Source organism: Loxodonta africana, chromosome 4 (assembly GCF_030014295.1).
Source record: "Loxodonta africana isolate mLoxAfr1 chromosome 4, mLoxAfr1.hap2, whole genome shotgun sequence".
Classification (NCBI taxonomy): Eukaryota; Metazoa; Chordata; class Mammalia; order Proboscidea; family Elephantidae; genus Loxodonta; species Loxodonta africana.
In genome coordinates, this window is record NC_087345.1 from 74,627,096 (window position 1) to 74,650,941 (window position 23,846).

At 34.9% G+C, this 23,846-nt stretch overlaps 1 protein-coding gene across 8 annotated transcripts in view; it reads right to left on the bottom strand.

The window, feature by feature from the left end:
* The window catches only part of USP15 (ubiquitin specific peptidase 15), a 139,238-nt gene that overhangs the window by 25,896 nt on the left and 89,496 nt on the right, over window positions 1-23,846 (bottom strand). For 5 of the 8 annotated variants that reach the window (XM_064283946.1, XM_003405173.4, XM_010598440.3 and 2 more), the window contains one exon: window positions 19,863-20,007. In XM_064283946.1, coding sequence (XP_064140016.1) covers window positions 19,863-20,007 — 145 coding nt within the window. Of the gene's footprint in view, window positions 1-3,815; window positions 3,962-19,862; window positions 20,008-23,846 lie in introns of those variants that run through there. The other 3 variants (XM_023558355.2, XM_023558350.2, XM_023558359.2) reach the window with 3 other exon arrangements.

A 23,846-nucleotide genomic window follows, 5' to 3' on the forward strand; every position in this document is an offset into this window, starting at 1 on the left:
CTGTCAGACTTTTCCTCCTCATCTTGAAAATACCATTATCCAATGAGTCAATATATTTTTGAAATAGTATAAAGGCCAGTTAAATGAAAAGTTCCCTTATAATTTTTGGTATAAGTTTCAAGGCATAATTGGAACAGAGGTCAAAGAAAGTATTTCCATGCCCCAGGTAATGGCCTACTTGTTATAGTAGTATTCAATGTCATGATTCTGGCAGAAGAAAGAAGCTGGTTTCTTAAAGAAGCCAGTCTCGTGGTTGTAATGCAGTTTGATTTGTAATTTCTTTGTTCAATTTATTAGGTCAACCTTTGCACATGAGGCTATCTTAGACACATGAACACTTGGACAATTACAAAGGAAATTGGATACTTGGACTGTTTACCATTATATACAATGTTTTAAAAAACAAAGCTGGTTTTCATGAGTTCAATAATAGAAATCGTAACCAGAGTTATGTTAACCAAGCTGTGCTACCAAGAAAGCGTCTCTCTCAGAGTCTTCTACTAGAAAAAAAATCACTTTCCTATCTCTCAAAGCAATTCCTTTATTAAAGACATACATATTTTAAAACCCCTACATACATACAAGTAGGAAATTTGCTTCTTAACCCATAAGATATTTTAATGAGTGGCAGAATATGGACTAGCAACCATATGATATGTGTTGTGGTTAGTTGGATAGATCTCTTATTTCAATGCTTCCTGGATTGTAAATAATAACAAAACTCACCCTTCCTCCACATACATGATTGTTCTTAGCAAAAACTGAGAATATATGTGAATGTATTGTGAAAAACAAAAGGAGTTATATAAACAGTTTGATATTTTTGTGGCTAATTATGATGAGTCTTGTGACAAGCCTACCAGTCACATGTCATCCTGAGCTGTTCCTCTGTTAATTCACTGGAGTTCACCTGCCTGACGATGACTAATGCAAACACCTCAGTTTCTCAGGAGAACTAGATCTTCCAATTAATCACTAGTAAAATGAGATCTAAATATGAAGTAATATGACTGGCCATAAAACACATATACCTTAAGCCACATTTTCTTTATATCATAATTGTGCCTACAGTCAGTCCTAAAATTGAGTAAAGTTTGTCAAATATCTTGTTTAAAACAATAACAAAGAGCAATCAGATTGAAGAAAAAAAAATTGTGTACTAATAGTTCCAACTCTTAATACAAAAAAGTTTAAAACTTACATTAAGGGACAGGTTAACCAGGTTAAATATTTTTATATTTAAATATTTTTAAATTGTACTTTAGATGAAGGTTTACAGAGCAAATTAGCTTCTCATTAAACAATTAATACTCATATTGTTTTGTGACATTGGTTGCCCATCCCACGACATGTCAACACTTTCTCCTTCTTGATCTTGGGGTCCCTGTTACCAGCTTTCCTGTCCCCTCCTGCCTTCTTGTCCTTGCCCCTGGAATGGTGTGCCCATTTAGTCTTGTTTTGTTTTATGGGTCTGTCTAATCTTTGGCTGAAGGATGAACCTCAGGAGTGACTTCAATACTGAATTAAAAGGGTTTGCATGGGTCATACTCTCAGGGTTTCTCCAGTCTCTGTCAGATCAGTAAGTCTGGTCTTTTTATGTGAATTTGAATTTTGTTCTACATTTTTCTCCAGCTCCGTCCAGGACCCTCTATTGCGATCCCTGTTAGAGCAGTCAGTGGTGGTAGCCAGGCACCATCTAGTTGTGCTGGAGTCAGTCTGGTAGAAGCTGTGGTAGTTGCGGTCCATTAGTCCTTTGGACAAATCCTTCCCTTGTGTCTTTAGTTTTCTTCATTCTCCCTTGCCCCAGACAGGGTGGGACCAGTAGAGTATTTCAGATGGCCGCTCACAGTTTTTAAGACCCCAGATGCAACTCATCAAAGTAGGATGTAGAACATTTTCTTTATAAATCATGTTAGGCCAACTGAGCTAGCTATCCCCTGAGACCATGGTCAGTAATTCGGTCCCTCAGGGAATTTGGATGTGTCTATGAACAAATATTTTTTCATGATCTCTGTTGTTAGTTGCCATCAAGTTGATTCTGACTCATGGTGATCCCATGTATGCTGAGTAGAACTGCATTCCATAGGATTTTCAAGGCTGTGACCTTTTGGAACAGAGTGCCAGGGCTACTTCTGAGGTGCCTCCGGGTAGTTTGAACTGCCAATCTTTTGGTTAGTAGTCCAGCACTTAACCATTTGTACCACCCAGGGTCTCCTTATAATCCCTAGGCAAGTTAATAGTGTGAAAAACTGACAAGTGCAATCCTAAGATTTAAGGATCAAGAAACTAATTTCACATTTAATATGTAGGCGCTTTTGGCATTCACTAATTTAACCTTCATGATATAATGAATGTTTGGTAAATGAAAGGTTAAGGACATAGGCTATTATGAAAAACTGTTGACCCATGAGGAGTGATGAGAATGGCTGGTATATATACGAGCCAAGAATTTAGTGAGCAGAGGTAAGTGTTAAACATCTGTTCCTCAAAATGGCTTTGTGGTCCTCTGCTAGTACTTGCACAAGCATTTTATAGGGCAAACTGCAATTAGTAAGAGTATTCCTGAATTCGAAGCTTAAGAATCTAGAGATGTATTCTTTAGTTTATTGTATTAAGATCTGCCTCTGAGAGTATTCTTCCCCTGTAAGAAATTCCTACTTAAAGTTTAACAGTGACCTCAGCATCTCCTCCAACTATGACATCTTCCTCATTACCTCAAGGAAGAATTACTAATTTACTAACTTTTACTAATTTATCAAAATTCAGATTTCCTCTCTGGGACGTCTCCCCAGTTAGGTCTAACTCTATACCTTGGACTCGCTTATCTTGAGAGCAGAGTTCATATCCTGTGCACCTTTGTACCTCAGAATCTAGCACATGCTAGGCACATAGTTCGATAATCTGCTGAATGAATGTAAATTTGTATGGTAGAAAGACTAGATGTAGTCCTTAGTAAGACCTAGAGCAGTGAGAAAGCACCTGACTAAAAAGTACTGCTATAACTATAACCTATCCAAAAGTTCTGTAAGTTGAAAAAAAAAAAAAAAAAGTCCGACAAACATCTAAAGAGGTTTTCCTAATTTAGGAAAATAACTACTATGAATACCCTAACAACCGTCAAGATACATCAGTATCAGTGAAAGATATGTGCAGGAAAAATATTTGGAGATACATTTTCAATGAAGATTGTTTTCCCCAAACCTTCGACCTAGAACTTGACATAAACATCTATATTCTAAAAAGAGTTCTACGTTATCAAAAGTCACATTCAATGAATATTCTGCTCATGGTTTAATGTATATAGCTCTTTATCTACTGCTGCCCTGAAGATTATTTAAGAAAAGAATGTATATATCATTCAACTATTTATATAGAGTATTAATTCTCTAGGAAGAACTCTCTAGTTATAAATTTTCTTCCTAATCAAACACCCTAAAACTGAAATATTATATGACGTATGATTTTCTTTCATTATTTACTTGGAAAGACTGCAATGTATTGCACATAACTTCTCCTTATACACACATGCACAAATCCTATTGCTTTTATATTACTTTCAAGAAATTCTTCCACTAAGTATGTGCTGATCGATAAGTCTGATGTTTTTAGAGCTCTCTGAAAAAAATTAGTGACTCATATAAGAGTCTCAGTTTTGTATTGCGCTATAAACGTCCACATAACTTCTTTTAATTGAGGAAGTCAAATAAAGTTCTACTATATAACCAAATCTCAAGTGTGTAACCAACATATTTTAGAAAATGAATAATTAATAGCCAACCCAATAACTTGTAATGAATCTGGAATTTCCCCAGTACCTGGAAAATAGCCAAAGTAATCCCCTTCAAAAAGAGAAAGTTGTCTTTTGTAATGCTGAATATGAACCACTCCCTTTCTGTTCAGGTGCTCCAGAAGCCCAATTCTCAAGTGATCATGTATGCTCACTATTTTAGTAAACCGGTAACTAGAACAGGAAAGAAAACAAACTTAATTTTTGATTACCTAAAGCCTTTGAGTTGTGTAACTCATTCTCTAACTGACCAAAATGTAATGCCACTCACAACCCTTTAAAAAAGTACCTATGCCTTCAAACTGCTGATACTAAAAGTAAAAACCCATTCTAAAATAAAGGAATCATTTTTATTTTCTTATGAGTAAAAAAAAAAAAAAAAAAAAATCTGAAGAAATTCATGGGTAAAATCACCTTGGAATACCCCAAATATTTTTTCTTGATTTTACAGTTAATATATAAAGAGTTTTCAGATTTGCCACATTTTTAGTTGTTTGCCAGTTTATCATGACAATAGTATGAGCATTCTGAAAAAAGAAGGCACTGTGTAATTCTGAAGCATTCTATTGATACTGGGATATTTGCTATAGTTCTGTAATAAGATAGTGGCTGTGAGAAAAATTTGTGATATAAACTTTTACAATGAAGAACTACAAACATAAGCCTGTTTTTTCATCAAGTACATAAAAAATGATACAATTTTAAGCCACTTGAGGCTTCTATTTTTACTAATTTTTTTCTAGAAAAAGCAAATCCTATCAGATTTGAGAGATCAATCCTGAAGCTTCTCCACATATTTTGTGAAAGTGAACACAAGTCATACAGCTGTATTTTGCTTTACATTTCCATTTTCTCTTCAAACTTCCTTTAGAGAATAGGTTTAGGTAAATAAAAGGAGATAAAATTTTCCTTTCATTTTTTTTTTACCTTTCCTTTTCTTTTAACTATGGTTTTTCTTCTCCCAACTAGTCAGTGAAGAAAACTGGCATATTTTACTTAAAATTATAAACTTTTACATTAACTAAATTTAGTTTTAAAGACAGGGTTTTTAATTAGATAAGGATGTTCTTCTTCCATTTTAACATATATATTAATCCGGTCCCCATGTGTAAGAGAAAATTTAATTTTATTTAAAGTTTCTGCGGTTATCCCTCTCTTTAAATGATATGGAATTCCTTCTTCACACACTACTTGAGCTCAGTGAAGAATTACTAAAGCTCTGGTAAGTCTGAGAACTGATGGGAAATACTTTCTTGGCTAGCCAAAAAAAAAAAAACAGTTTTCGTCCCTCATCTATATGAGAAATGAGAATTCTAAGTCTGTCAAAAAGACTACCTTTTCACACGAAGACATTAAATCCTGTAACCAGAGATGTCAAAGTTAGAAAAGTAGTGGTTATGTAAAGACCGCTCATTTTTGCATTTGAAAGTTAAAAGAAATTGGATGGAACATCCATTTGTGATAAAGATAAATCTGAAAGTCTCTGATAATGATTATAACACCAACAGTACTATAAACTTCAGGTAAGGTGTATTTAAGTGAGGTTTTAAAACTACTAGACTATGACAGCACTTGTGTGATTTTTTTTCAAATAACAGGCTATTCAATGAATGATTTTATGTTTAGGTATTCATTTTATGGAAGTATGCTAAAATCATAGCATGGTTCTAATAACATTAAGAAACATTAGTATAAGTTATATTTATGTTAAAAATACTAAAGCTTATGAATTTAATTTTATTGTTTAGTATTTTACAGCCCATTCCATTTTAATCCTTAACAATTCAAAACTAGCTCAAAATGAAATTGTCAATATTAACTTTTTAGGTGATCGAGATGGTCAAGGAATTAAAAAAAAAAGATTTTTTAATAGTGTTTTTTGTTTGCTTTCAGTGTCTACTGAACAAGATATTCAGGAAAAAAAAACATTTTTGAATAAAAGAGTGTAAGAATTGTATGATTTAGTAATTTTAGTCCTCCTGCAAAGGCAATACAGGAATAGTAGAAATTGAAAAAAAAAAGTTTGACTTATTACATTCTTTAAGAACCAAGCCACTTACTTCTCTATCATTTCATTACACTAGGCCCTTAACTGACAATAAATGTTTAAGCTGAATTGAAGCAGAAATTTAAAACCATGTGATAACAGGAACTATGAAGATTTCTGATTATTTCATTATTAAAAAGATCATTACACTGATCTAAATAATTAACAACATATATTAGGAATTATTTGAAGGTAACAAAATCACATCTACATTTTAAAACAATGAATCAGGAAGAAATGTACTGAATGGACTGGAAGAGGGAAAATTGGAACACAGAGATGACTCAGAGATGTATTTTGATACTGCACATATAAGATGCTGAAGTACTGAAATAATGCACTGGCAGGACAGGAGAGGACAGATGCAAGTGATATTTAAGAGGTAGAACAAACAGGATTTGGGACAAGTGTCAGGTTTTTGACTTGAGTTACTGTGTCAATGGTGGTACCTATAAGGGAGTATAAGAAATAAAAAGTGTTAGGTTTCTGGAGGCATATAAGTTTTAGTCTTAGTTCACATTCGGTTTGAGTTGCTTATGGTCTATCTAGGCAAAGATGTCTGCTTAACAGTTATATATTGGAGTGAAACTCAGGAGAAAGAATTACAGTTGAGACAGATTTGGGATTTGTCAGTATATAAGTGGATATCAACTTCTCAAAGGTAAAGGGGCTATAGAGAACCTAGGCAATAGGAGGTCAAGAATGACCTTAGCAAAAGCAATTTCTGTGGCGTGGTGTGATGATAACAGTGATGATGATAACAGCAGTTGACACTTATATACAGTACTGCTTATTATATGCCAAGTAAGGAGCCCTGGTGAAGCAATGATCAAGCACTTGGCTGCTAACTGAAAGATCGAGTTTGAATCCATCAGCCAATCTGTGGAAGAAAAGGACGAGTGATCTGCTCCTATAAAGACTACAGTCTAGGAAACACTATGAGGCAGCTCCACTCTGTTCTATTGGGTTGCTACGAGTCAGAATCATCTTGATGGCAACATTTACCAAAAACTTCTTTGGCACTTTATTTTACAGATGAAGAAACTAAGAAGTTTCTAATTCAAGGCCACACAATTCCTAAGTGGCAGAACTACGATGTGAATCCAGGTAGTCTGGTTCCAGGTTCCATGTTTCTCACGAACATGCTATGTAGCTGACAGACTACAGTGAGATGAGGATTACTGAATGCAAGATGAGAAAGTAGGGAGAGAAAGCACAGATGATCCTTTTCAAACAAACAAACATCATGTTTGGTATAACCCAAAATCAAACTCATTGCTATAGAGTCAACTGCAAACCCTCGATGAAACATGCTGACACGATAGCTGCAACAATGAAAACATACTAATGATCATGGAGAGCAAACAGGACCAGGTGATGTTTTGTTCTGATACAGGTAAGACTGCCCCATGTCAGAGTCAATTCAACAACAACATCCTTTTCAAGGTCAAGGGTCTCCCTTACTCTTAAAAATGACATAACCATGTATATATGCTAAGAGGAAGGCATACAGTGGTGAGGTTAGAAGATAAAGAACAAAGAGGAGAAAAGGGAGCAAGTCCCAGGAAAGGTAATCAGAGGTCTTAGTTAGATGGTGGTACAATCATGATGAAAAATACATTTTTGGTATAGTATTCAGTGACTCTACTGTAAATATAAGAGGAGTCTTAAAGTATATTTATTGTCCTATTAAGGATTTTCTTAAAATTGGTAACATTTTTCTCCAAAATCATTTCGTTTTAAATTTCCTTACTGAAAGTCTTCTAGCAAAGTACATAAGCTTATAAAAGCCCTAGGGATTATTGAAGAATTAGTCATAATGCCTCAATTACATACCAAATCTATAAAATGAACACAAATGTGTGTGTGTGTGTGTGTTACATACACACACACATACGTAGTCTCCACTTAGGATGGGATTCTGTTCCAACAACTCCATTGTAAGTTGGTTCTGACATAAGTTGAATACTCCATTTTTTTTGTTTTCATTATTACTGCCTTTTATTATCAGTATCTTTATAAATCACAATATTATACATCTGTGAGCAAACATCAGAATGACATCAGCAAATTACATGCTGCAACACTGTATGCAAAAACATTACTAACGATAAGATGTACCAAACAAACAAACAAACCAAAAACCAGTCTTAAGTGTGGTTTGTCGTAACTCGGGGACTACCTGTGTGTGTATGTATGTACACAGACACACACACATACTCTTTCATATATATAGTAAATATGTTTGTGTGTGTTATTAGTGTCAATGATTCAGTTTATCTGTCTAAATGACAGATAATCTATTATACATGAATCAGAATTATAAAGCAGAGAGATTAATTTTCCAATAAACCCTCCAAATTTCAATGAACAGCACCTTTAATATAATTACTTTAGGAGGCTTATATGCTTGTTCCATTGATATTGCTGATGCTCAGAATTTTTTTGTTTTGTTTTGTTTTTTTGTTTTCCTCTTTTTAGAGCCAGTATACATGTGAACCGTGGGAGAAAGATGTGCCAGTCTGCTCCTGTAAGGATTTACAGCCTTAAAAACCCTGTGGAGCAGTTCTCTTCTGTCCTGTAGGGTCAGAATCAATTCAACAGCAATGGGTTTTGTCTGGACACACGTGAAAAGGCATCAAAATCTGCCACATCGATAAAATATGTGTTTATTGTGTGAATGAAGAATGGTTTTGCTGTAGCAGAATAAAATTCTGATTAGGGATTTCTGTGGTGACAAAATGTGGAAACGGGCATTAACTACTGTTATAGTTTGTACCTCTGCTAATTCTCCGCGTCTTTATGACTAGATGAACAAAATGTCATAATGGATAGTAACATATTCTACCAAATGAAATCAAAACCCGACTTGAAATCAACTCCTTGATGAGGCCTCACTTATTTCTCAATGGCTCTCTCCTCCTTGCTTCTATAACATTTGGCTAGTCATATTTTCTATAACATCAAATATTACCTCTTATTTATTTATACACCTATCTCACTCACTAAACCCACTGCATCGAGTCCAGTCCAACTCATAGTGGCCCTCTAGAACAGAGCAGAACTGCCCCAAGGAGCGGCTGGTGGATTCAAACTGCCAACCTTTGGTCAGCAGCCATAGCTCTTGACCACTATGCCACCAGGATCTCACTCACTAGGCACTGTCTTGTATCACTAATGTGTAGAACAATGTTTGGAACATAGAGAATAATGCATGTTTGTTAAGTAAATTAGCTAAATAATTTGGCCTAATAAAAACAAAACAAAACAAAAACTAGTTTAGTTGCTCTTAATTCCTCTCCCCCTTCTTCTCTCTACCCTAGATGCACCATGTAGCTGAACAGTACTGGAGAAAAACTCAATGGAATATGGATCAGGTCTTGTATGATCTGGTCTGATGTCATATTCAGACATCTCTGCCTAGATATATCGCAAGTAATTTTGGAATAATGGAAGCCTTCACAAAAACTAGAAACCACTTGCATCCATAATCCCTTCTCCGGTTATAACAGAAGTATCTTTCCTCCATTCAAATATTGTAAGACTTAGTCCTGGGTTCTCTTTTTCACAAATGCCCTCATCTTATCCATCTTCATGGTTTACAATATCATCTGTCATAGCCATATTTCTATCTCCTCTTGTATTCCCATACTAGAATATTCAACTACTTATGATCTATTTACTTGGATGTTTCATGGGCATCACAAACTGAGCATGCCTAAAACTGAATTCATAATCTTTTTCCCACCCTAAATCTGTTCCTTCTCCCACCCCTATAGCTTCATTAAATGGTTATATCTATCATTATGACGTACAAGCCAAAAACTAGAGAGATACTTGTGATTCCCTTTATCTTTCATTAATTTGAGTGCCTTCTATACATCAGACACTGTTCTAGGTAATGGGGGTACAACCAAAAAACCAAACCCACCGCCATCGAGTTGATTCCAACTCATAGCGACCCTACAGGACAGAGTAGAACTGCCTCGTAGAGTTTATGGTTTATGCCGACCCCTTGGTTAACAGCCATAGCACCTAACCACTACGCAACCAGGGTTTCCAGTTGGGGTACAGGAGTAACTAAAACAAAGTCCTTGCCCTCATGGAACTTATATTCGTGTGTGTGTGTGTGTGTGTGTTGGGAGTAGGAGGAGATAGACAAAAAAACCAAATACACATACAACATGGCAGATGGGCACAGGTGCTGTACAGAATGTGGGCAGGGCAGCTGCTATTTTATAGAGGGTGATTGGGGAAGAACTTGACCGATAATAGGGGCCTAAAGGAAGAAAAGAGCAAGCATACAAATATTTGGAGGAAGAACATTCCAGATATTGGAAACTCCATGTTTAGGGGCCCTGAGGCAGTAACATTCTTAGCACGTGCAAGGAAGCCAGTAGCCTGGTGTGAAAATGAGCATGGAAGAAAGGTGATTGGAAACAGCACGAGGTCAGATCATACAGGACCTTACAGTATGTTTTAAGGCCTGGCTTTTGTTGATTGAAATGAGACGGCATTCCACAGCTTATTCACTGTTTGGTTTTAAGGTAGGGGCTTTGAACATGTTATTGCTCCATCTTCCTTTAAATCTCCCCTGTCTGACTCATACCTATTCTTTGGTCATAGCTCAAATGCTACTTCCAAAGAGAGGGTTTCCCTGACACCCAGACTCTATCCAGGCTCCTGTGATTTACTCATAAAAAACCGAAAACCAAAACCATTGCTGTTGAGTCGCTTCCGCCTCATAGCGACTCTGTAAGACAGGGCAGAACTGCTCCATAGGGTTTCCAAGGAGCATGTGGTGGATCTGAATTGCTGACCTTTTGGTTAGCAGCAGTAGCTCTTAACCACTACATCATAGCACCCCATATTTTCTCTTCATGATACTCATCCCAACTCACGGTTTATTCAATGCAATCTCCTCTAACAGACTATAAACTCCATGGAAACAAATCTTTTGTTCACCATGATATAACTAGTGCCTGTCAGATTGAAAGGCACTTACTAAGTGTCTATTAGGCCTTCAATAAATACTTGCTGAGAAAAATGAATTACTTCCTAAGTATATCTTATTTGAAAAAAAAAAAAAAAATTGCCTAGCTTGTTCACCTACAATATTCTGAAGAGAATGTTCTGAATAATTTCTAGTTTTTAAAAATCAACTTAATCATCAAAGGAGGAAAAATATTCATAAGTAATATTCAAAGAAGAATAAAAACAATTCCAAAAGGAGTTCTTGAACTGTTTTGAACACTCTTGACATCAAACGAAAGTGAATACATAACTTCATACAGAAACTGTTTCTGAAGGGTACAACAGTAAAGCTACTTTATGACAGCATCTTGTACTGTTGTGTGCACTGAGTTGATTCCACTCATAGTGACCCTATATGACAGAGTAGAACTGCCCCATATGGTTTTCTAGGCTGTGTAATCTTTACAGGAGCAGATCACCAGGTCTTCTGTCCCGGGAAACGGCTATATTTTAGAATCCTATGCAATTATTTACAACTCCTCTATTTCTCTGTGACTTATACTCATGTCATTTTCCTATTATAGAGTTAAAAACCAGAACCAAAAACAAAAAACCAAACCCGCTGCCATTGAGTTGATTCCAACTCACAGTGACCCTACAGGACAGAGTAGAACTGCCTCATAGAGTTTCCAAGGAAAGCCTGGTGGATTTGAACTGCTGACCTTTTGGTTAGCAGCCAAACTCTTAACCACTACACCACCAGGGTCTCTATTATAGAATCAGTGGATAAAACATTTAAAAGTCTGTATTAATTCAAAACTAGAAAAATTAATCCTCAGGAAGTCTGTATATTAATTCAGAAAAATGTAAACAGTAGACAAATAAGATTTTCCACCCAGTATCTGAGGGTAAGGTATGTTTTCATTATAAGAAATCATTATTAACCAAGTTACACAGGTGCAAGACATTCTTTTAGAGTTCACATTTCTCACCTAGTATGTTAAGACTAAATTCTTACAGAACTAGACCATACATACTCATTGCTAAAATAATTTGCCTAAGAATGCAGGCTCTCCCTTCCCACCACCCTTTCTAAAAGGAAAGGATACTATTGCCTTACTCTAACCCAAACAAAAAAACAAAAACCAAACCTGTTGCTGTCAAGTTGATGCCGACTCATAGTGACCCTACAGGACAGAGTAGAACTGTCCCATACAGTTTCCAAGGAGCGCCTGATGGATTCAAACTGCAGATCTTTTGGCTAGCAGCCATAGCACTTTAGCACTTAACCACTAAGCCACCAGGGTTTCAACCCAAAGAGTAAAGCAAAAACACTGGTATTCGTGTTGTGAAAGTAAATGGGTTCTAATGTAGGTCAGTTTAATTGTTCTAACGTAAGTCAGTTTAATTTCCAACGGTTTGCTTTATGAAAATGGAAAAAAAGACCTAAGTGAGTTGTCATCTGATAGATCACTAAACATATTTAAAAAAATGTATTTTAATAATTTTACTTATTTTTTTGTTGTTGAGAATATACACAGCAAAATATACATCGATTCAACAGTTTCTGCATGTACTTTAGTGACACTGATTACATTCTTGGAGCTGTATAACCACTCTCATTCTCCTGAGTTGTTCCTCCCCCACTAACAAATTCACTGTCCTCTAAGGTGCCTATCTAACCTTTTGAGCTGCTGTTTGCCAATTTGATCCCATATAGATAGTTTTAAAAGCTCTGGTGGCACAGTGGTTAAGAACTCAGCTGCTAACCAAAACGTCAGCAGTTTGAATCCACCAGCCGCTCTTTGGAAACCTTATGGGGCAGTTCTAGCCTGTCCTATATGGCTGCTATGAGTTAGAATTGACAGCAATGGGTTTTGGTTTTAAAAAAGAAGAAACTCAAATAATTGAGTTTAATTTCCAGGATTAGACTAAAAGAATGTTACTTCTGTGTATTATTACTCATTCCCTTAAATTAAGTCTTAAAAAAAAACTGTAGCTTTCTATTTAACAATTTTTTTGTCCAACTGACTGAATAAATTTTTTCCTAACTCAACAGATCATAAAAAAGGTGACTTTAAAAATGCTTGAAATCCCCAGCCATTTTACATTGTCTGACAGGAATAACAGACAGGTCCTTGATTACTATCATTTTTCTCAATGACTTCTTAGAATCTATTAAGTAACTCTATCATGTCCAAGCCAGGTGTCTGAAAACAACCAATTTACACCACGCAGCCTTCCAGGGGAAAATACCACAGGACTCCCCTGCTTCAAATCCATGGGAAGAGTTGCTTCTTCTAAGAATGAGCCTTCTAGAACTTGACAATAAAAAAGGCAAAGGTTGGAGTGCTCCTGAATCTACTCAACTAATGCCAATTAAAATTACCTCCAATAATGTAAATTAAAAAAACTGGTCATTCTCTAGATGGAGTAATAGATTTAGGGCACTGAGAACTATTTTGTTAACTTATTGGTACCACCAATAAGATGGTGGTGTACACCTGTAACCCTAACTACTTAGGAGCCTGAGGCCAGGGATAACTTGAACTCAAGAATTTTGAGTTAGAGTGCCCTGCAGATTGAGTATCTATAACGAGTTCCATGCTCTTATGTTCCTTGACTATCAGTTGGCCTAAAGAGAGCTAAACTAGCAGAGATCAGAAACAAAGCAGATGGTAAGTACCATTATTAAAATAACAATAAGCAAAAAACAGTTAAGGTATATTCAATTCTTTCGTCTTCATCCACCAACTCCAGCCAAAGTGAAGACTTGTCGGAAAGGAGAACAAATGCAGGGGATATGGAAGCTAGAATTTTTCTGGAGTCTTTCTACTTAACTCCTTGAATTTAAGAAAAGACAAAATATCAACCTAATACCTATTCAATATTTATTTTTTATTGTGCTTTAAATAAAAGTTTACAGTTCAAGTCAGTCTCTCATTCAAAAATTTATACACACATTGTTATGTGACCCTATTTTCCCTATAATATGGCAGCACACTCCTCCTTTCCATCCTTTATTTCCCGTGTCTATTCAACCAGTTCCTGTTCCTCTCTGCCTTCTCATCTTGCCTCCGGAGAGGAGCTTCCCATTTAGTCTCATGTATGTATCTTTTTTTTTTTTTTCCTAACAGAGAGTCTGGGAGCCATGTCTTCTCGGGTCCCTCCAGTCTCAGTCAGATCATTAAGTTTGGTCTTTCTACTAGAATTTGAGTTCTGCACCCCACTTTTCTTCTGCCTCATCAGGGACTCTCTGTTGTGTTCCCTGTCAGGGCAGTCATTGGTGGTAGCCAGGCACCATCTAGTTCTGCTGGTCTCAGGCTGATGGAGTCTCTGGTTTATGTGGCCCTTTCTGTGCCTTGGGCTCATATTTTCCTTGTGTCTTTGGTGTTCTTCACTCTCCTTTGCTCCAGGTGGGTTGCAACCAACTGATGGAACTTAGATGGGCGCTTGCTAGCTTTTAAGACCCCAGACGCCACTTGCCAAAGTGGAACACAGAACATTTTCTTAATAAACTTTGTTATGCTAATTGACTTAGATGTCCCTTGAAACCATGGTCCTCAGACCTCCGCCCCTCCTACTCTGGCCCTTGAAGTGTTTGCTTGTATTCAGGAAACTTCTTAGCTTTTGGTTTAGTCCAGTTGCGCTGACTTCTGCATTGTGTGTTGTCCTTCCCTTCACCTAAGGTAATTCTTGTCTAGTTAATGAGTACTTCTCTCCCTCCCTCCCCACCCTCATAACCATCAAAGAATGTTTTCTTCTGTGTTTAAACCTTATCTAGCATTCTTATAATAGTGGTCTCGTATAAAATTTGTCCTTTTGCGACTGACTAAATTCACTCAGCGTAATGCCTTCCAGATTCATCCATGTTATGAGATGTTTCGTGGATTCATCATTGTTCTTTATCATTGCGTAGTACTCCAGTGTGTGAATATGCCATAACTTATTTATTCATCTACTGATGGGCACCTAGGTTGTTTCTATCTTTTGCTATTCTGAACGGTGCTGCAATGAACATGGGTGTGCATATATATCTATCCATGCGAGGGCTTTTATTTCTCTACGGTATATTCCAAGGAGTGGGGTTGCTGGATCAATGGTACTTCTATTTCTAGCTTTTTAAGGAAGCACCAATTCAATTTCCAAAGTGGCTGTACCATTTTACATTCCCAGCAGCAACATATAAGTATTCCAGTCTCTCCACAACCTCTCCAACATTTATTATTTTGTGATTTTTGGATTAATGCTAGCCTTGCTGGGGTGACATGGTATTTCATTGCAGTTTTGATTTGCATTTCTCTAATGGCTAATGATCGTGAGCATTTCCTCATGTACCTGTTAGCTGCCTGAATGTCTTCTTTGGTGAAGCACCTGTTCATATCCTTTGCCTAGTTTTTAACTGGGTTATTTGTCTCTTTGTTGTTGAGGCTTTAGAGTATCTTACAGATTTTAGAGGTTAGATGTTGATTGGATTTGTCATAGCCAAAAATTTTTTCCCAATCTGTAGGCTGTCTTTTTACTTTCTTGGTGAAGTCTTTAGATGAGCATAGGTGTTGGATTTTTTAGGAGCTCCCAGTTATTCAGTTTCTCTTCTGCATTGTTATTAGTGTTTTGTATACTGTTTATGTCATGTATTAGGGCTCCTAGCATTGTCCCTATTTTTTTTCCATGATCTTTATTGTTTTAGATTTTATATGTAGGTCTTTGATCCATTTTGAGTTAGTTTTTGTGCATGGTGTGAGGTATGGGTCCGGTTTCATTTTTTTGCAGATGGATATGAAGTCATGCCAGCACCATTTGTTAAAGAGACTGTCTTTTCCCCAATTAACAGACTTTGGAACTTTGTCAATATCAGCTGCTCATAGGTGGATGAATTTATGTCTGGATTCTCAATCCTGTTCCACTGGCCTATGTATCTGTTGTTCTACCAGTACCAGGCTGTTCTGACTACTGTGAGTGAATAAGTTCTAAAATCAGGTAATGTAAGGCCTCCCACTTTGTTCTTCTTCTTCAGTAATGTTTTACTTATCTGGGGCTTCTTTCCTTTCCATATGAAGTTGGTGATGTGTTTCTCCATCTCATTAAAAAATGCCATTGGAATTTGGATTGGGACTGCATTTTTATCTGTAGATCGCTTTGGATAGAACAGACATTTTCACAACGTTAAGTCTTCCTATCCATGAGCAAGGTATGTTTTTCCACTTACACAAGTTTTTTGATTTTTGCAGTAGTGTCTTGTAGTTTTCTTTGTATAGGTCTTTTACGTCTCCGGTTAGGTTTATTCCTAAGTATTACCTGGAAACCCTGGCGGTGTAGTGGTTAAGTGCTACGGCTGCTAACCAAAGGGTCGGCAGTTCAAATCCACAAGGTGCTCCTTGGAAACTCTATGGGGCAGTTGTACTCTGTCCTGTAGGGTTGGTATGAGTTGGAATCGACTCGACGGCACTGGGTTCGGTTTTGGTATTTTATCTTCTTGGGGGCCTAGTCAATATTTATAACATGGAAGTCACTATCCTAAGAGCTTCATATTCAGTAACTGAATATCACAAAAACCTCAAAGATATGGGTACTATAATTTTCCTAATAACTTGTATAAAGTAACAAATCTACTAAGCCATGTTTACAATCCAAGTAGTCTTATATTATTAGTTTTTAATTGATGTTTACTTTTTTGTCAGACTTTGTTTTTGCAGCTGTTCCTTGGATTCCTGAGATACCAAGAAAATACTTCTGGGGCCATTAAATAAAGGAAAGGAAAGAAGATGGGGTTCTGGGCACTTTACTCAGCCAAAGCAACTTCACAACATTTTGTTTAAATATTGGGGTTACAATGAAGCTTTCTAATAATAAAACAAATGTTCTGATGCTAAAAAGCAAAAAGCTTGAAAATTCCATTATCTGGACTATAATCTTCATAAGATCAGTATTTATGTCCAAAAGTATCAGACTTATGTTTGGCATTGAATAAATATTAACTTAAATAATGGAAACAATATGGCAGTGACTATTAGAAAAATTTAATATTCATTCATACCATGTCACCAGAGAAAACCTTGCACACCAATATAATTAAATAAAATAATAATAATGTTAAATCATATTCAAATTGGTGCTTAATTTGAAATCATGAGCAATCAGGACTTTACCTCAAGGCTACTAATGGGGTAGCATAACCCACTTTCACATAGAAAAAACAGGTATTGCTTTTCACATGCACATTTTATTAGATATATAAATAATTATACTGCCTGATATACTAAAATGCTCACTCACATTCTTTAGGATTATTGAATTAACATAAGAAATTAAAAAGCAAATTTATCCGTAGAAATGCTATTTTATAATATTCCCTGAAGTTCATGAATTGTCACAGAAGTTATAAGAAAAGCTAAAAGAAGCATAACTTGAGGAAACAGTATCTGAAAAAGATTACATATTTTTAAAAATCTACTCTATTATTCATCTATTACCCTTTTCATCTGTGGATCTATGCATTTATATTAATGTTCATGAAACTGAGGAGTAAAGGCTACCGCCATCATTTTGCATTCCCTCTTAGGATGAATTTTCAGCATGAAAGCAGTACCTAAATCAATTAAAAAGTCGTAAGTACTTTAAGAATATATAACTAAAATTTCAGCTTTTCTAATTCTGAATTTGGACTAAAAGCTAAAATGCCAAAAGCAGGAAAAATAAAAATTCATTTTTCTCTTCCCAATTTGCCTGAAGAGTTTTATGTTAGAGAATACAGTTTCCAACCAAGCTAAGATACAAGCATATAATCATATCTACCACTTAATATACTCATTGCTGGAATTTCATCAAAAAATGTTCCTACTTTGTGATTCTTAACATAAAATAATAAACCATCTCTTTCATGATTAGGTCTCAGTTGAAACAGAACATGTGATGGTGAAATATATTAAAAGCGAGGGTCAGCATTAAATCTGATTTAGTGTAATAAAATAGTTTTGACCAGAAGCAAAAATTCGTAAAATGAAGTTTCTCATACCTGAAACAAAACATACAAGAAAGCAAAACAAAATGCGAAATCTAGCTCAACACAGCTGACTAAAAGATTTAACTTCAATACCCCATTTCTGAGAAACTGTAGTTAACCAACAACATGGAGGCAAAACTGTAAGTAGACTACGTCAAAGGCACAGGAAACTAAAATGTAATACTATCCTAGAAGTAGCGTAGTCTGAATTCCAGCTAGAGCCTCCCGTGAATGATTAGCATGAACACTAAGTCTTACTCTTTTATGACCGGCACAAATTTATAACGCCTGCAGTGTTAAGACACTTTCTTGTTCTTTATGAAAAGGCACTAAGGTTAGTTTTCTGTATTAGAATATTAAATGAACAAACAAACAAACCCTACGCTACATGAAGCCTCTGGAACCAAAAGAATTTTGGCAGTGGGAGGAGGGGTTATATATGAATTATGACTTGGCGATCCAAGAATAGGGTTTCCTGGTACTGATGTAACCACTATCCCCCAAAGCATTTTCCAAAGATGGTAATAAAGATGATTTTCAAGAAACAGGTAGGGCAATCCAACAGATATCTAAACAAAATTAGAATTTGTCTGCCCCCGCCCCTATCTCTGAAAGCTCAGCACCTGTGGGCCTTACTTTAAGTAAAAAACTATCAGGTTAAAATACATTTTGGCTTGCTCTTCTCAGATAAGTTCCCTTTCTAATTTTCTAGAAGAATAAAGAAAAAAATGTAAATTATCTTATTTTTACTAGTACTAGAATCCTAGAAAACAATTTTGACTAAAGTAATTCACAGGAAAGTATGAACAGTAGTACTCATTTAAAGAAGATGGAGCTTGAATAGATGAACTATTTCCTGAGTAGGTTAACTCTAAACCAAGAAGTCATAAATTAACTAATTATGCCACCCATTTGTGAAAGGTTGCCAACTCCTGGCATACAGTTTTGACAGTTAAATTCTTTTCTAGGAATGGTTCATTAAGGAGACAACTGGATTAATGACAATGTACAAAAGTATTCATTTAGAATCTTGGATGGTGAAGTCTTACACTTTTCTCAGATAGTCAAAAGATTTGTAATAATGTCCTTACTAATCTGTACTGATGTAATTTTTTGAATTTAATCTGTGTATTTGGAGGTGGTCCTCTGGGCATAGGAGATCCAATATTAAAACATGAATGAGGACAAAATATTTCAGATTTAAAACTAAAAATTCAGAATTTACACATAATTTTAAAAAGAATCTTAAAATTCAAATATAAAAAATAGTGTATCATTGGGGCTTTTTAAATACAAAATTTTATTTTTAAAAGAAGAATGAAATGAACTAGTCCTAATTTTATACATACCCGCAAATTATATATAAAACATATTATTATCTGATTACTTCAGACTCAATCAAAGACATAAATATTTAATAAGTTAGGCTGGAAGCAGTTATAGACCAGAGAGAAAGACCAGGAAGAAAAGGGAAGTTCCATGGGGAGAAAATGAAAAAGAGAAGACAGTGATTTCTTATATTCCAAATTAAGACCTAATTTTTTTCAAGGGAAAGTTGATTTGTTAAATTGAATATACAAAAGGAAGGACATGAAATTTTCCCATTAAGTTAAAAAAAAAAAAGGGGGGGGGGATTTAAAAGTAATTTTATTTAGATTTAGAGAACTGGTGACCATAAAACATTTTCTAACATCCTCACCAACATCCAAACAAAAGCAACAGACCTCTACTGAATATATAAAGATCTCACTACTTTTTTTTCTTCTTAGCCTAAGTTTAATGTTTGAAGTAGACTTTTACATGAATATTTAATCTTCCAGTATATGGTAATTAATCACATGCCACCTAATTGAGAAACATGATAAAGATATTCTAATAACAGCACTAGAATGAACATGTTAAATGTGTATGCTTAAATCTTCCATGAATATAGAAACTTTTCTCAAAACACATATAATACTCATGCTCTGACATAGAATACCCAACTCTACTCTTCTCGTCTTACTGATTTCCATGAAACACTTGAGTTTTACTTTTTTGGAAACACCTACCTGAATAGCTGAGTTCATGAAACACGTATTTCCCAAGTTACTTAGGCCACAGAGGCCAGGCTGTTCATTGTTTCTTCCAGGTTCTGAATAATCATAGTTCTTATAAGCAGTATATGATGGGAGACAATAGTTTGAGTTTTTCACACTGGAAGAAAATAAAAAAATATTTTTTCATAATACAGCCAATAATTACAACAGAGTTATAATATAACAAAGAGTATTTTAAATTATTTATGAGATAGGTTTTCAATCATTGATTTTTTTAATAAAGTTCTTAACTCAGATATTTTTTAAGACTTGCATTTCAACAAAAATAAAACCCAGTGCCCTTGAGTCGATTCCAACCAAATAACCCCCTTAATTAAGATACTCCTTGCCTAATCAACAAAAATCACTCCATCATGTACCACACTAACCAATACGAACCACTATTATATCTTTCTACCCTGGATTAACTGGAGCAGTTTCACAGCTCACTCCATTTTTCATTGCTCCATCAAATTTAAAACATTCAGATTTTAAACACCACCCACAGCAATAAATCATCTCATTTATGTCCCCTCTGCATCCTATAACTGTAATAGAGTGAGAGCAGTAGAAACACAAAGTTGTGCTTTAGTTACAGGTGAGAGCAGAGATTTCCAAGGCCACTGTGACATCACTACTCTGATGCGCTGAAGATTCTATTTATAGTTTGTATTTTTTTTTTATTTTATGCCAGACCAGCAAATCTAATAGTTAAATGCGGAAAAAAGCCTGGGGTGATCAGGAATGCAAAAATGATTCTAAGCAAGCACATCCAAGTATTATTTAGTTTTCTCTCTTCTAGTTTGTTAGGATAACGCAGTTTACTTAACTAGAGAAATATAACCTCAGGATAATTTGTACTGTCAGTATAATAAATGTTAATCTTAAAAAAAATTATGCACGTAATCTTCTAAAGCTTAGAAAATCAGGTTAATTTTAGAGAGAATTAAGTCAATAACTTATATTACTTCTTTCCTTTTACACATAATGAAAAAAACATTTTGTGGACTTTCCCTTAATTTTTTATAGGTTATCTTATAAAATATTTACGATGGATACTTTGGATACAAGCATATTTTCAATCTTTTTTTTTTTTTTTTTTTATTAGAACAAACCTAAACGAGAATCAAGGTCATTTGCTAAAAGCTAAAAGCAAATGGTGATGCAAGTAAATGAATAGAGCGTTACACATAAATACGATCAGTAACTCTGACAGTCTCAATTGGCTACATTTATTCCCAGTATTATTAAAGAAAAAAAATTACTTCTAATTTCAAATACTTTCAGTCATGCCTTCTGTACTATCACTTTATTACTATTACAGTTTAAGTAAACTGTTTTTGTACTACTGCCTGTTCTAACAAAGTGGCAAATACTACAAACACACACATACAAACACACACACTGTCAGGTCGCTGAGTTGGAACTGACTTGATGGCATCTAATAACAACATATATATACATAAAACAAACCAAGCAGATAAAACAAAACCACATCAAGCTAAAATTAAACACACAAAGCTAGTCTATATTTTAAAAAAAAAACGACACCCCCACCACAAACAAAAAGATAAGGTCCAGACTCAAAAAACAATTCACTCTTAGATAAACAAAAATAGGGCCCAAAGAAATGCAACCTTGATCAATTCAAATTCAGAACTGCTGGACTAGTAGCTGCATACTTGTTTTAACTTAAAATATATAAAACAAACTTAAAATAGAATTCAAGCATCTTTTGTCTTTTTGCAGATCACCAGCCTTATGACTCATATTCCCAGTATCTAATAAAATGCAAGGCACCTATTAGCAATTCTATATACATTGACTGAATGACTGATTTTTTGAATCTTAGTGTGGGGACACCTAACAAAAAGCTGAAGGACAAAAAAATTTCTATTTTTCTTAGTACAAGTAGTGCTAAAAATCAAGGTCTGCTATGTATTACAAAAATCCAAGGCCTGTATTTTCTACACATTAAAGACAAGAAAAAACCATATATATTCCAGCCATATCATCATGGTAATATTTAAGCAGCCAGAGTACATAGGGAAAGTATGCTCAAATGCACGCTCATGCCTAAACACACACAAAAGTGAAAAGACTTTTAAAAGCACATTTACATGCTCATTCCATAAGCATATATTCAGATAACTGTTTCTTCCCCTTTGTAACAAATGGATGATGGAAGCTCTATTCTTCTTTGTGGCAACATGATGGAATTTGTTGGTATAAGGGTTCCTATTTACTGAGAAATGAAAAAAAAAAAAAAACTTAATTGCAAAAACATTTTGTTTTTAAAATCTGAAACTACATTTTAATTTTAAATGATAGGTTAAGTATAAACCTTCCCCAAAGACTGAGATAGTCTAGATGCTCAATGATAATAATGCAAATTAATGAATTTAAAATAATACCTTCTTAATTGGTCATTTTAAGAGTCTTGATAATCCACATATTATGTGCTCTCTAAATCAAATATTAAAGCTTATCATGGAAAATCCAAACCAGCGGTGTTTAAATACTTCAACAAAGTACATGGAAACCTAGGCCCCAAAGATAGCCTCTATCATCTTTCATGACTATTAAGATAATTTTTTCTTACTTAAAGATCTTAAGCTAGTCACCTTTTTATTAACCCGGTGTAGCCGAGTCAATTCTGACTCATGGTGACCCTATAGGACACAGTAGCATAACCTTTTTATTAGGTTATGCTAAACAATAAAAAAATAACCCAAATCCTTTGCCATCTAGTCAATACTGATTCCAACTCACAGCGACTCTATAGGACAGAGCTGAACTGCCCCATAAGGTTCCAAAAGCTATGACCTTTACGGTTGCAGCCTGTCACAACTTTCCTCTGTGGAGTGGCTGGTGAGCTTGAATCGTCAACCTTTTAATTTGCAGCCAAGCAAAAACTAAATGAATTTATGAGTAAGATTAAATGGGAATTTTAATATTATACTAGATTAATTCTGTATTATAAATCTATCATCTTTAATACAAAGATACAGATTAAAAAATATAATTTTCTTGGTAAAATTGAACCCTATCTTTCTATAAAAATTTTAAGTATCTTACCTTTATTACAGATTAGCTTTTCAATTACTACTGACATCTGACACTATAAACATTATAAATATATAATACTCATAACCACAATTATGCTCACTTTACAGTTAATGAAAAAAGATGCTCGCAGTTAAATAACTTGCCAAGAGCCATATGGCTAGGCAAGTTACATAACTGAATCTAGCTCTGGTGGTCTCCAAAATCCGCAGCTCCTGGGCATGGCTACATCTCATACAGGAAGTCATTTACATTTCAAAAATGTTTAAATTATTTAACAGAAATGTGCACTGATGTGGAATGATAAGTGTTTTGACAAAAAATACACTAAACATATTTTTTGCAGGCAGTGTTAGTAACAGAGCAAAGCAAATACAGCAGGGTAGAAAATGCAGGTAATAGAGCTATTACCGGAGAAAAAAAATTGGCACACATTAAAAATGTACTTAAATTTTAATTGAAGCAAATTTTAATTGAAACAAACACTGTATGGACCAACAGATAAGAAAAATTAATACAGAGGGTAAGCAAACAGTACTGGCTACTGATTCTTCCTATTATTAATCTTTAATTAAAACTTTATTAAAGTCCAATAGAATAATTGTAAGTATACTTTGTTATTACCTTTCTAACTTATTTTTATTTCTGAAAGTTAAAAATGTATATCTTAGCAATGTATCACTGTAGAATTGTTTAAGTCTTGAATTTATAAATTTCACATAAGCTAGTATATCATAACCAGTGATTTTAATATAAAATTTATTCTTGTAGAATATCTCCATATACGTGAAGTTTCAAGAATGTATTTAATCTAAAATGGTCAAAACCTATTTTACATACTTTTAATTAGAAACTATGCTTATTTCCATCTGAAGTCCTTGGCTCTACTTA